The sequence below is a fragment of the Lipotes vexillifer genome, unplaced genomic scaffold, assembly GCF_000442215.2.
Source record: "Lipotes vexillifer unplaced genomic scaffold, Lipotes_vexillifer_v1.1 scaffold893, whole genome shotgun sequence".
NCBI classification, from domain to species: domain Eukaryota; kingdom Metazoa; phylum Chordata; class Mammalia; order Artiodactyla; family Lipotidae; genus Lipotes; species Lipotes vexillifer.
Window position 1 is genome coordinate 116042 of NW_006780223.1, and position 15018 is coordinate 131059.

The 15018-nt window shown below is 32.8% G+C and overlaps 1 protein-coding gene across 1 annotated transcript in view; it reads right to left on the reverse strand.

The window, feature by feature from the left end:
• Positions 1–15018, reverse strand: part of CPEB2 (cytoplasmic polyadenylation element binding protein 2) — a 63467-nt gene that overhangs the window by 12921 nt on the left and 35528 nt on the right. The window contains exons 7-9 of the mRNA XM_007453352.1: positions 12504–12527; positions 4216–4386; positions 2817–2906 (exon numbers count right to left, since the gene is read on the reverse strand). Coding sequence (XP_007453414.1) covers positions 2817–2906; positions 4216–4386; positions 12504–12527 — 285 coding nt within the window. The remainder of the gene's footprint in view (positions 1–2816; positions 2907–4215; positions 4387–12503; positions 12528–15018) is intronic.

A 15018-nucleotide genomic window follows, 5' to 3' on the forward strand; every position in this document is an offset into this window, starting at 1 on the left:
GGCATGTGGGATCTTCCCGGACCGAGGCACGAACCCGTGTCCCCTGCATCGGCAGGCAGACTCTCTTCCACTGCGCCACCAGGGAAGCCCACCAAGCTAAGGTTTTGAGAGCTGTAATTGTTTTGTAATAATTGAGGGGATATAAGACTGATTTACTAAAATAGTATTTTAAAGTCAATATTTTTAATGTTATGTTTTTATGATGTTAATTTCTGATATTAATATTTTAATACTGCTTAATAATTTTTGTGATTATTAAGGAAAAAATGTATCACAAAAATTAATTAAGCAACATGGCAGGTAAATTATGATCTAGGTAAGGCAAGCCATTAAACATTAAAATACTCGTACCAAAAATACCATCTAATAGTTCTTTAGAATTTATTAGCACAAGCTAATGTTTACATAGGGTGAATCTTATTCACTGCAAAGGACAGGTATGTATAAGTGTGGCTCAGTATCCAATGTCTCAAATCATTAACTTAATTACAAGGTAGCTTTGTCAACTGAATGCTTCTACACCAGTGTTTTCCAAACCATGGAAAATGATGAATTACATCAATGACAAAAATGCTTGAAAGCACAAGGTTTAGGAACATTGGTCTTTGGCAATGAGTACAATTAACTATAATGTACCAAAATAGTATGATTTGCCACTGCTAATATTTTTTGTTTTTTTTTTCTTGTTTTCAGTTTGAGAAAATAAACTAACAACTACCACAAAAACCACAATAACAATGCAACAGCAACAAAGACAGCAACTATTCTGTTTCATGAAATTAGTGCCAACCTACCTTTCTTACATTTCTGCCCATGCAGAAAATGTGTATCTGTCTTGACAAAAACTAATTCTAATACCTTTCTAAAATTATATTTCAACTCCTGCCTGGAACTCAATTGAACAACTTTTTAATCTATCTAAATTGCACAGTATCTTTTAGATTTAGTTCAAAATTTCTCAATGAAGCTTTCCCCCACCTACTTCAGGTCAAAGGATAAACTATCCTACAGTATTTATAGTTGTATATATCATTTATTAGGCAACTATCAACCCATGAATTACTGAAAATACAAAGATGAGTAAAGACACAGTCTGAGAGATTAATGGAAGAATCTGACATTAATAAAATAAAAGCATATTTATAGAATTGTAAAACTGTAATATTCCAACTGTGAGGTGTGCTCTGAAAGGGCACAGTTCTAGAAGGGCCTACAATAGGAGGATCTGACCTCATTAGGTGGGTCCTTAACAGTTTCCCACCAGCAACTGGTATTTAAGCTGAGAAAAGTAGGAGATATACAGATGAAGAGGCAGGGAAAGCCTTCAGGTCAAGTGAACAACAAACATAAAAGTCCTGAGGCAGGAGAGAGCAAGGCCAGTTTGCAGAGCTAGAAAGAAACAAGAAGCAATACTGGGAGAAGGAACGGGATGGGGAGGGCTGGCAGGGAGAATGCATTTTTGCCTTTATCCTAACAGTAAGAGAAACCACTGATGGGTTTTAAGCTGGAAGCAAGGAGTAGCACCATCAGATTGTTTTCACAGATATTACTCTAGCTATGCTGTGGGAGAAAAACTGGAGACAGCCAGAAATGTGGACAGACTAGTCATACACCTGAAATAGTCCAGACAAGGGATGATGGTAATTTAGGCAGGAACATTAGAAACCAACAGGCATTTTTATTGAACACTCAGTAAAATAAACTATATAAAAGGACAAGATCATAACACTGAACAACAGATTAAAACTAAGCTAAGAAATGAACATCTACATCAATATGGAGCTAATTTTCTCTCTACACCAAGGATTCAGGACCTCCAGGTCCAGTTAGCTCCAAAATCATGTGAAAATTTAGAGTATACGGAGACAGGTCCATATCTCTAACTAGACTTTCATGGAGGCCTGGGATCCAGAATCTCTGGTTCAAAGGATTCTGTAAGTATAAGATCTAAAGGTATTAAAAAAAAATCACCACATTATTCCATTTCTCTAAGGAACTACATAAACCACTAATGGAAGTTCTATAATTCTCAATGATAAAAAGTAGAGACGGCCCATATAATTTATCACCAGAATCCCTTAGCTAGTTTTTGTATGCCAATAACTCTTAACATGTTTCCTTTCCTGGAGCCAAATTCAATAGATCTACTGGAGTCTTTTTTCCAGGCTTGAAAATCCACTCAGCCATGAGAATAATAGTGTGTTTTTTCATTTCTAAAATTACATTTCAATAATATTCAAAGTAAAGTCTTAGTCTTTCAACCTCCCCTTTCTTTTATTCACTTCAGAGAATGTGCCATTAGCAATATGACTGACTGGATTCATGTTCACTTCTCTCCCATTGCCTCCCCTCCTCACTCTGGGCGGGTGAGGTGATCCTTCCTGTTCCCACTGACTGTGGCATTGCTTTGCTCAAATGAATGTGTGCTCAATTTGTGATTCTTGTCCTCTGGTGACGTCACAGTAGTATCCTGGCAATATGTAATAACACAACTAGGCATCCTCTGCATTTTATCTCTTTATGTAGTTGAGTTTTTTTCTGACCATTCATTTTCTTCTCTATTTGAATTCATCAACAGAGTATATACTGCTCTATTGTTATCTGCTATTATCTGGAACACTTATGTATATCTTGCAATACTTAAAATAGTCATAGGTTTATATTTTATTCTCACTTCACACATTTCTTAATTTCACTGATTAGAGAAACTTTATTATATGTCTGTACCCAAGTTACTTAGAATGATACTTTAGGCAGAGAAAATTAGCTCTCATATAACTTATTCCCTAGCAAATAATAACAAAAAAATCTCTTACCTTTTGGTGGAAAATAGGACTTGCTTTCTGCTTTATGAGGCCAATCTACTACCAAAGGCCCAAATCTTCTGAAGCTAGCAGTTATTTCATCTTAAAAAAGTACAATAATATGCATTAGGAATCAGTTTTAATGATTCATTCTAAAAAATTCCTATATTTTATACGTTATTTTAAAGATTTAAAATTTTAAAGTACCAAATAGCCTAAGATAAACTAGAATATAAATACTAGAAACATGTCTAATATCCTCACTAAAATGATACATAAATCTTAATAGCTATTTTAATCAAAATAGTTTTTAAGTGGCACATTGGCTAGAATAATCAATTCAGTGTGATTTCTAAAATTTTATATACTAATATATGGACACTAATGGATTTATAGTATACCAAATCATAAATATCACTGGCTTGAAAAACATGCCAACATTATATCAAGTTAAAGATCCATAAAGAGATCCATTATTGCTTGATAAAGTAAAATATTATAGGAAAAAAGGGCTGCTGAAACAAGACATGTAAAGCTATAATATTTCTAAAATATACTAGGGTCTGATACATGCCAGGTAGTTTCACTGAAAGACATACAGGTCACATCCAATGACATGTTCTAGGTTATTTTATCACATGGAAACTTTATTATACTGATTAATACATAGAATAAGTTTGTGGATATTTAAATCACAACTGAAAAAATTCCCAAAATGTAGCAATATATTCTCTATTAGTAAGTTGTGAATGACAGTGGCAGATTTCCCACAGCTTTGCAAATATTAGTTTCTGTATTTTTAATCTTGAATTATTTTTCTTTTGTTATTATTACACATGATAATTTTTACATATGCTTATTAGTCTTTGTATAACCTAAATTTCCTGTTTATGTACTGTTTCCATTATTTGCTTGGGTTTTATAGCCTCTTTTCTTATGTTTCTAAAAGCACATTTATACTTAAAGAAATAGAATTTTTAACTGTCATGCATTACAGGTAAAGTTTTGTGGTTAGTTACCTTTAATTCACTGTGTGTGTGTGTGCGTGCGTGCATGCATGTGTGTGCATGCATGCATGTTACAGTCATAAAAAAGTTTAAAATAAATACATAAAAAAGATATGTATTCAAATATGTTCTATATTTAAAAACATAAGTGGGAGATGAACTCGATGAAAATCTTATTTACAAAAAATGCTCACAATAATAATATGCATAAGATACAAAGTAAAGAAACAAAGTTAAAAAAAGTTATTTGTTCAATTATCTTTATATTTCAACAGGTGACAAAATATTTAAACAGAGATGGATATCCATTTTAACTGAAAATCTCTAGAGGTAAAAAAAACTCCATATCCCCATTCACATTATATTTCAGGTTTGTTTTTTTATATGCCAAATCATCATTTTACCTTCATCAATATCTGGAGGAAGACCACCAACAAAAACTTTTCGAGAGAAACGTTCTATTCGCTCTCCATTTTGATGAGCTGAGTAACATGTGGGTGAATTTAAAACACCAACTTGATCATTATGACCATCATCCAGCAAGCCATCATCTATTGGAAAGAGGGAAGAACGACCTAAAATATAAGAACAAATATAACTTGAATCTCAGATCTAAGAAAATGATAAATTAAAGTCAGGCATAAAAAGAGCAACAACAAATTCAAAGCCTTAAAATTGAAGGCGACATAGGCATAAAAAAATTAAGGAAAATTCAGAGAGTTTAAAGGTTTAATTACCTAGATTCAAGAGAGAAGTTGTCTGAGGAATGACTTAGAAATAAACATGGTCATATGACAACAATTACATCACAAAAAAACACTAAATCACTTCGATTTCTTATGGAAAGCAGCAAGAATCTGATGTATGGGGATGGGTAGACTGGATGTGTAACCTTTCAGAAGAAAGGTTTTAGGAGAAACCTTTTAGAAACTGGTGGCAGAAAGAAATGGCACAGACTAAACAGATAAGAAGACAATAAAAAACCACTTGCAGACTACAGTAAGTAAGGACAAAAGCACCGAGTAATACTTGCATATAAGACCTTGAATTAATTTACTGCATGTGTAAATATGCACATATTTACACACATATGTGTAAATATGTGCTTCTGCACATATGCAAAACAGAAAAAGGCACCCCCTCTAGGACTTCAGTCCCCATCTGAGGCAACCCTCATATGGGCACAGCCTGTATAATCCTCTGCAGCAATCCTAATGCTAGACTCTGTGGCCTGCATACAATTGGGGTTGAGGTGAGAAGGAAGGGGCTACATGTCTGTGAACTATAGCTAGCTAGATGTTAGAAATAAGAATTTTAATTTTATAAGACCAAAATCAGGGAGAAAGATCATATTTGGTATAGGAAACAGAAATTATTCTGCAGATTCAAATTCAGTTTAAGTAAGATGTTCTGAAAGATACCCACGTTCACTGAGTAACTCTGGATATTTAGTTTTCCCAATACCTTTGCTATCAGGAATAAGGACCAATGAGAAAAAAACATCAATATTCTTTGTGATCAATGGAAAGAAAGCTCTTCAACATGAAACTATTTTCCTTAAAATGAACCTCATCAAGAGCCATCAAAAGTAATATTAATTATGAATAACTGGTTCAACTTTCTATGGTTGGACTTTAAGTAAATAATTGTATATTTTAAAAGGAATTAGATGAGGTAGAGAAACAACATGCACATTAACTAGTTTTTGATTAAAATGGCAAATCCAAATTTCATACTTATTTCAGACATGGCAATACTTAAGTATAAATATCGAATGCAGTGACAAAGAAAATCACTACATAAGCAATGTCACACAAGTGACCCAAAATGACTTAAAATTTTTTCTTAACTATAATATTGTAAGAATATTCATTATATATTAATGAATTATTCTATATTTCTAATTATAATAAATACTACAGTTAGTAAAATAACTATCAAAATCTATAATCTATATGTCTAAAATCTATTAACCAAAGTTCAGTTGAACGAAGGATGTAATGGAAAGGCTAGGAATATGTCACATACTAACAAGAATCTTCATTGTCGGAAAATCATGACCACTTTCTTTCTAGAAGCCATAAAAGTTATAGAGTTAAATACCCGTTTAAAAGAGGAGTTAACTAAATATATATCACCAACAAAAATACTATTTTTTACCTTTCCAATTATCCTTCCCTATAACCCAAATCAACATGACAATAAAAGGAGAACCAGTTAATAATTATGTTTTCCATGTACTTTAAACATACTTTCTAAGAATGATCCACGAAAATGACTTGGCAGTAAAGGTAAAATTATATGTGTTGAGAAAAGTAGAGTTTGATCATAAACTGATTTAGACTAAAATATTTACAACGGTTTTCAACCAAAATTAAATTACCTTTCTCCTTTTTTGCTCTGAAACTAGGATATATTTTCAGGTTTTACAACTCAAAAGAATGAAATTGACTGATAATGAAATCACAATATAAAATCTGTGGGATGTAGCAAGAGCTACTTACTTAGAGGAAAATTTTCATACTTACAGGGAATTTTATAGTTATAAATACATATTAGAAAATAAGAAATGCTTAAAATAAATAATCCTAGTTTCTGCCACAAAAAGAATAAATTAAATACAAAAAGAGTAGCATCAAGGAAATGAAAAAAGTAAAATCAATGACACAGAAAACAAACTAACGTTAAAAAAAGTCAATAAAGGCAAAAGTTGGCTCTTTGAAAACTTAAAAAATTGATATACTTCTCAGTAAAGTTCATCAAGTTCATGAATAAAAAAGAAAACTAAAATTACCAGGAGAGGAAAAGAAAACATTTGCACAAAATTAGTCAATTTATAGCTTAAAGCTGAGCATGGTTCTTTGATATTAATGTATATCTATACTTTTATGTACTGATTGTTGTTTTAAAAATAAAAGCAAACACAAAACAAACTATTATTATTAAGAATGAATATTCCTCCCATGCTCAAGATCCTAGCAGCCACTCTACTGGGTTAAATAACCCACCAGTGTGATGGTATGATTTTTATTTCATATGCAAGGATTAAAAAAACTATCGAAACAACAGAAGTAGGTCCAGGACTGATGTCTCTCAGGCACCATCTGTTTAATCAGATAGAATCACTATCACACATGTTTCTCCAAAGAACTGAGACAGGAGCTATAAGGTACATTTATTACTTAAAAGCATTTTGCCCCAATAATAGGTCTGTCCTTTTCTCACAGAGAATGAATAAGATATTTAATTTAAATAACCAATTAAAACCTAGTACCCTGTATGTCTTTGTAAATTAATGTCTAGACATAATACATTTACTTTAAGTTTAAATTAAGTTCATTAAAATTTTGTTTCTTTTAAAAATTGCTATGTCTGGGTATAAGTGTAGAGTAGGTAAGTCAGTCTCTTCGAGGAGGAGGGACTAGCAATTTTTTTTTGGTAAAGGGCCAGATAGTAAATATTTTAGACTTTGTAGGCCATACATTTCTCTGTTGCAACTACTCAACTGTCATCACTGTAGCTACAAAGCAACCAGACAAAAAGTAACTGAATGGGCATGACTGTGTTGTAATAAAACTTTGTTTAAAAAACCAGAAGCCTTGGCTTGTGGGTTATAGTTTGCTGACCCTGTCTTATAGTATTACCCTGGCTTCTTTTTGGTCATGCTTTGAAGATTTCATCCATTCTCTGACAGTTATCAGAATAATTAACATACAGAAATCTGTTGCATTTCTACACACTAATAAACTATCAGAAAAGGGAAAGCAAGAAGATGATCCCACCTACAATCACATCAAAAAGAATAAAATACCTAGGAATAAACTTAAGTAAGGAGGTGAAAGACCTATATTCTAAAAACTATAAGGCACTGATGAAAGAAATTGCAGATGACACAAATAAGTGGAAAAATATACTGTGTTCATAGAAGAATTAATATTGTTAAAATTTCCATACTACTCAAAGCAATCTACAGATTCAATGCAATCTCTCTTAAGATACCAATGGCATTTTTCACACAACTAGAACAAATAATCCTAAAATTTGTGTAGAACCATAAAAAAAAAAAAACTTGAATAGCCAAAGTAATCTTGAGACAGAAGAACAAAGCTGGAGGTATCAGGCTCCCTAATTTTAAGCTATACTAAAAAGCTAGAGTAATCAAAACAGTATGGTAGTGACATAGAAAAAGACACATAGATCAATGGAACAGAACAGAGACCAGAAATAAATCCTCGCTTATATGGTCAATTAATCTATATGACAAAGAAGGCAAGAATATACAATGGGAAAAGATAGTTCCTTCAATAAATGGTGCTGGGAAAACTGAACAGCTACATGCAAAAGAATGAAACTGAACTACTTTCTCACACCATATACAAAAATAAACTCAAAATGGATTAAAGATTTAAATGTAAGACCTAAAACTCCTAGAAGAAAACATAGGCAGTAAGCTCTTTGACACTGGTCTTAGCAATACTTTTTTTGAATATGTCTCCTCAGGCAAGGATAACAAAAGCAAAAATAAACAAATGGGACTACAACAAACTGTAAAAAGCTTTGCACAGTGAAGAAAATCATCAACAAAATGAAAAGGCAATCAACTAAATGGGAGACGTATTTGTAAATGATATATTCAATAAGGGGTTGATATCCAAAATATATAAAGAACTCATTCAACTCAATTATCAACAACAACAACAACAACAACAAAAATAAGCAGAGGACTTGAATAGATATTTTTCCAAAGAAGATATAAAGATGGTTAACAGATACACAAAAATCTACTTGGCATCACTAATCATCAGGGAAATGCAAATCAAAACCACAATGAGATACCAACTCACACCTGTCAGAATGGCTGTTATCAAAAAAGACAAGAAACAACAAGTGCTGGCGTGGATGTGGAGAAAAGGCAACACTCATGCAATGTTGGTGGGAACAAAAACTTAGGCAGGCACTATGGAAAACAGTACAGAGATTTTGCTCAAAAAATTAAAAATAGAGCTGCCATACAATCTAGCAATAATACTTCTGGGTACTATCTGAAGAAAATGAAAACACTAATTCGAAAAGATATATATACTCCTATGTTTACTGCAGCATTATTTACAACAGACAAGATATGAAAGCAACCTAAGTGTCCATCAATAGATGAATGGATAAAGAAGATGTGGTATATATATGCCATGGAATATTACTCAGCCGAAAAAAAAAAAGAATGAAATCTTGCAATTTGCAATAACATGAATGACGTAGAAGGTATTATGTCAAATGAAATAAGTCAAAGATAGATACTGTATGACTTCACTTATATGTGTAATCTAAAAAACAACACAAATGAATAAACAGAACAAAACAGAACCAGATTCATAGATACAGAGAATAAACTGGAGGTTTCCAGAGGGGAGAAAGGTAGGGGAATAAACGAAATAGAAATAGTTGTAAAAGGGATTAAGAGGTATAAACTTTCAGTTGTAAAACAAGTAAGTCACAGAGATGTAATGTACAGCATAGAGAATAAAGTCAATAATACTGTAATAACTTTGTATGGTGACAGATGGTTACTAGACTTATCATGGTGATCATTTTGTAATGCACACAAATACTGAATTACTATGTTGTACATCTGAAACTAGTATAATATTGTATGCAAATTATAATTCAATAAAAAATGTGAAAAAAAGTATTTATCAAAGATGAAAATTTTCAGCCTTGATGTCATCATAAAAGGGTTTGGTAGTGGTGATATTAGGGAGTATACACTTACTCTGGCTACTTCACAAGACTGTTAAAAAAGAGTCAAATGAGTTCAAATTAAATCTAATCATAGAATATCCCAGGTCAATTTTTAAGCAATATTTTAAGTATAATGTATTATTAATAATTCCTTATTCATTATAGCACATGAATATGAATGGCTACATACACAGTATGAATAAATCCAAGCTCTCTAATTAAACCTCCATATTTTCATTCTCTTTAAAAAGTATTTCTCTTATCTTCTCATTCCATATATAATCTACTAAAATCTACTAACTAAAGCTTTGCTTGTCTGCTAGAAAAGACTGCTTTGTGGTGTTTAGTACCACTAACTAAAATATTGTAGGTTCTTTATTTCTATTATTTTTAAAAATATTCTATATATTTTTACTCCTTCTGGAGTAGAGCAGCCCTTTACTCCTTTATTAAAGGGAAGATTGCAATAATAGAAATATTTTAGGTTGAGAGATAGAGTTTAAGTTACATTTCACACCTCCCTTCACAACCTACCACCCTACTCCAAGCTCAGACGAGTATGTTCACTCTCAGAATGGAATAAACATTGAGCAGACAATAAATACAAAAGATCGATGTGAGAGTCCTTCTCCTTTCTAACCCTGGCCCCCAGGCAGCACTGAAGTAGAACTCTTTATGGCTCCCACAGTACAGAAATACATAGGAGTTGGGGCAGGACACAAATGAAAAGGAGGGAAAAAAACCTTTGCTTTTTCTTACTTTCAGTATAATTAAATTTTGATTATTCCTAAGGTATATTTCATATATTAATATCTGTACCCAGTTTGATTTAAAGTTCTTATGTTGACATTATTAAAGATATTAAAATATATAAATTCATTTTGGTAGTAATTTGGTTTTACTGCAGTCAAGTGGGAAATCTTTTAAATGAAAACAGCTACTCCGTGCCTGAGCTTAAAGGTGAGTCAAAGGTGACAAAAGAAGAAAAAATAGTTCTTCCTAAACCAGATTATAAAGTCAACATGCCTTGAGAAAATAATACTGTCCACCCACCGATGCACTGGTAAAGAACAATGTCTTATTTTTTGGCAAAAATTATATCAACTCAGTGTGACACATCCCACATCAACAGATCTGATGTGTATGAGATTTCTTTTTAGAAAAGAAAAATGACTAAATAAACGAATAAATGTACTTCCTTTGATGGACCAAATCTAAAACATGAAACCCATAAAAGGGGTCCTTGGTAGTTAAAAGGTTATTGATGTGATACTGATATAACATCTAGCATAGGAAGAGGAAAAAATGAGTAGAAAATAGGAAGAGAGCCAGGCTACTTCTAGTTCTTTCTGAGTCATTCCTTTGGTATGCGGCTTTTTTTTTTTTTATTTAATGTTTTATTACTTACTGTGTTGAAGTACTTTCAAACTCAAAATCTCTCAATAGTTATTTCTAATGGATAAACTTTTAAAAAAATTTTATTGAAGTATAGCTGATTTACAATGTTAATTTCTGCTGTACAGCAAAGTACTGTTATATATAATATATATATATAATATATTATATATATATTTTTATATTATGATTTATCATGGGATATTTCATCTGACCATCAAATCCAAAATTGTAAAAGCAGACTCCTATATTCACAGAGGACCAACTAAAATAATTACTAATGCCATGTAATTTGAGAGGAAAATTCAGGTGTTACCCCCCCAAACTAAGCCATATAAATGTGGCAACTGTCAGTTCTGTCCTACAGAAGGCTTCTACCAAAAGCCTTAAAACAATGTGAGGGGCTTCGCTGGTGGCGCAGTGGTTGAGAGTCCACCTGCTGATGCAGGGGACACGGGTTCGTGCCCCAGTCTGGGAAGATCCCACATGCCGCGGAGTGACTGGGCCCGTGAGCCATGGCCTCTGAGTCTGCGCGTCCGGAGCCTGTGCTCCTCAACGGGAGAGGCCACAACAGTGAGGTCCGCGGACCACAAAAAACAAACAAACAAACAAACAAACAAAAAAACCATGTGAGATCTTTCTTCCAATGCTGGGAGGAAGTTCTGATGTAGAGGAAATCTTTATGGCTCCCAGAGGACAGAAATATATATGAGTAGTAGCAAGTTCCTATCTAAAAGGAGAAATTTTTGCTTTTTCTTGATATTATAGTCTCAGTCTACAATTATTATTTTTTTTGTGTAAAGTTACTTTTGCTTCATCTCTCCCATCATCACATCTACCTTTCTCCCCATCAATTTCTGCACATGAAAAAGAAAAGCAAAGTTTAAGCCACGGAAAATGTCAGCTGCTTTCCTACGAAGCTGAATAGTACAGTATCATATAGTCCTGGCCTTTTCCTTAAAATAACAAGAACCCAGAGGGGAAGACTTTTGTGGGAGAGAAAAAGAATGTGTGTGTGTGTGTATGGTGTTAGAGACAGGGAGAGAGAAACTATTATATTCTTAGAAGACACAGAGAAATATTAGCAACATGATTTCTATATATCAGTGTTAACAGTAATCTGTTTGGTATTTGTCATTTTCAACTGGGTCAAACATAAAACTAATAAACTAGAGTTGTAAATTACATATCATAGATAAGACAATCAGTTACAGATTGAGAGAGCATGTCACCTTCACTACTATTTATTAAACAAATCTCTTAAAAAAACTATAAACAGCAGGTTTATTTTAAAAGATACACAAATAACTTTAAAAACAGTTAAAATCTGGACAGCTTAAAATGGAAAAGTTTATTAAATAACCATATTAGTACGAAAATGTACTCTAAAGGTTAAGATATTTAGGATTCAAAACTTTGACAAGTAAGTGCTCAAATCAAAATACAATTTTTTCTGTGAGTTTCCAGACATTGCATAATAAATCTGGGATAATTAATTATAACATTGATCAGTAAAACCCAATTAGAAAGAGTTATACTATAGCAAACAGAAATGAATTACCTCGTCTTCGCCCATAACTCCTTGCTGCATGTAAACAAAGGACAAATTGTAAAATGTTAGAACTAAAAATAAGCCCACATATACAAAAGCTATGTGGGCATCTGGAAATTAGTGCTACTTTGTCTTAAGAGCTACCACAATGTCGTCACATAACATCAGCATGGTGTTTTAATATTTACAATGCACTCATATATGTATCATCTGAACTGTATAAAAACTGTGAAGTTAACAGGAAAAATATAATTTATTCTCATTTGTGTTAAAATTCATGAATAAGTATTTGTTTCATCTAATCAGGATAGGAATATGTAACACTTTATGGTTAAATAGCATCCCAAATAATTTTCCCAACAAATGGAAATAACCTGAATTAAATCCTTGTTTTTCCACTTATTATAAAGAGTGATATAGCATATACTGTCCAACTAGTAATTCAGATCTAAATCACTTTATACCAAGCCCTGCATGGAAAAAGTAAATGGAAGACACAGAAGAATGAAAATATATAACAACATTAAATTCATTCTCTGAAGCCTGTAGAGTTTAGATAAAATGTAAAGAAATAAATCCATGTTCAAACTTGCTTAGCTGAAAATGATTAATGATATACTATAGCTAATAATGCTTTCAATCTTTTTGGTACAATTTATAACAGTTAACTAAGCGCTTATGTCTCTACATCTGGAGTAAGAGGGATTTAGATACAAATTATTATTAGTATCATCGAAGAATAGTACATGTATTAAATATTGTAAAACTATAAAGCAGAAAGCATTTCAACCTATGTTATTAGCAGTTTACATAATTCCTCACGGATAAAAAATACAGCAACTTATTTTTCATAAGAAAGTACCAGCTTGATAAAATTTGCAACTTGTTTTTAAATAACTCATCCCCCCAAATCTGAGTATACAATGAGTATTTCCACTCTGGAATTAACAGTAAACCAAAAACGACTGTCGGGCTTCCCTGGTGGCGCAGTGGTTGAGAGTCCGCCTGCTGATGCAGGGGACACAGGTTCGTGCCCCGGTCTGGGAAGATCCCACATGCCGCAGAGCGGCTGGGCTCATGACCCGTGGCCGCTGAGCCTGCGCGTCGGGAGCCTGTGCTCCGCAACGGGAGAGGCCACAACAGTGAGAGGCCCGCGTACCGCAAAAAAAAAAAAAAAAAAACAAAAAAAAACAAAAACGACTGTCAAAATCAAGATCTTAATTTATGTTCATGGATATTTTTAGGCCTGGGAAAAATGTGATATTGAAAAATTTCAAATCAAAATATGTATTAAAAGTTGTCAGAAATGTAGTTTCTCCAAAGGTATAAAACTTAAAGATCAAAGGAAAACATTTCATCTCATTAAATACATTCTATTATAGAGATTTTACAAAATTAAAAAAAAATTTATACTAATAAGGCTTTAATATAAAGAAGTGTGCCTACAAGGTGAGGATACAGCAGTAGTTTCCCTATAATAAAAAGGAGGACAATCAAACTTGAAAACTCTTAATCGTTTACACTTTAAGAAATAAGTCAATAAATATTAGTCTTTTATATAAAGTAACCCTGCCATTCTACTGTCTTTAATTACATAATCTGCTGCAGACTGAAACCTGTCCATGACGTCCAGTTACCTCAAAGCCTGGCAGATTTACCTGACTTGTATACTAGTTTATACATAGCTTACCTCTGTGTGTGTTTTGGTATATATAATCTGTACATATCTAGATTATATATAGCTTACCTGACCTATATATTAGTTTAGGATGAGGGTAGGGGTGGAACTAGCATTTAGAATTTTGTTGTGTAGGTCTTCTAAAACTTATATAGGCCTTAAGGAAAACAGGGTTTCAAAGAGATGGAAGTCAACTATGGAAAATCAGACAATAGGAATTATAAAAGGAGCTATCAAGAACAGGCTATAGAAGAATGAATTCCCTGAAGTCTTACTAGTTGTATTAAGCATGGAAATGGCCAATAAGCCCCAAAACACTTCACAGCATGTCTTAGGAGCTGGGCTTCCTGCTTATCCTTAGGCCTGGTCTAATGGCATTAATCCAATATAAATTTGCTTTGGGGAATTTCATTCATAGCTGTAGAGGGTCAAACATTTATAAAGCAAATGAAACTGTTTTAATCAAATTTAAAGTCAAATTATGAATTATGATGAAATAATAATGTGTAACATAATTCATGATCTATTGAGAAAATTAACGACATCATAACCAGTTTATGCTTCTTAGCTGAGGCTACTCAATATTAAAAGTGAAAATATGCACAAACACTCACAACATCTTAGGTTTCATCTCAGTCCTAGGCTTGAACACATTATTTAGAAAATTTCTCCAACTATCTCATACCTGAGGAATTTTAGAATCCTGTAAAGAGCTATTGCACTTATTTTTTGGACAACTCTCAGATTCCAAGTCTTTACATTACCAAAAATAGAACTGACTGCAGATGAAGCTAAACCATGTGAAACGTTTCCTCTTCCCTGTCACGGAAATAACCAATCTGCTAC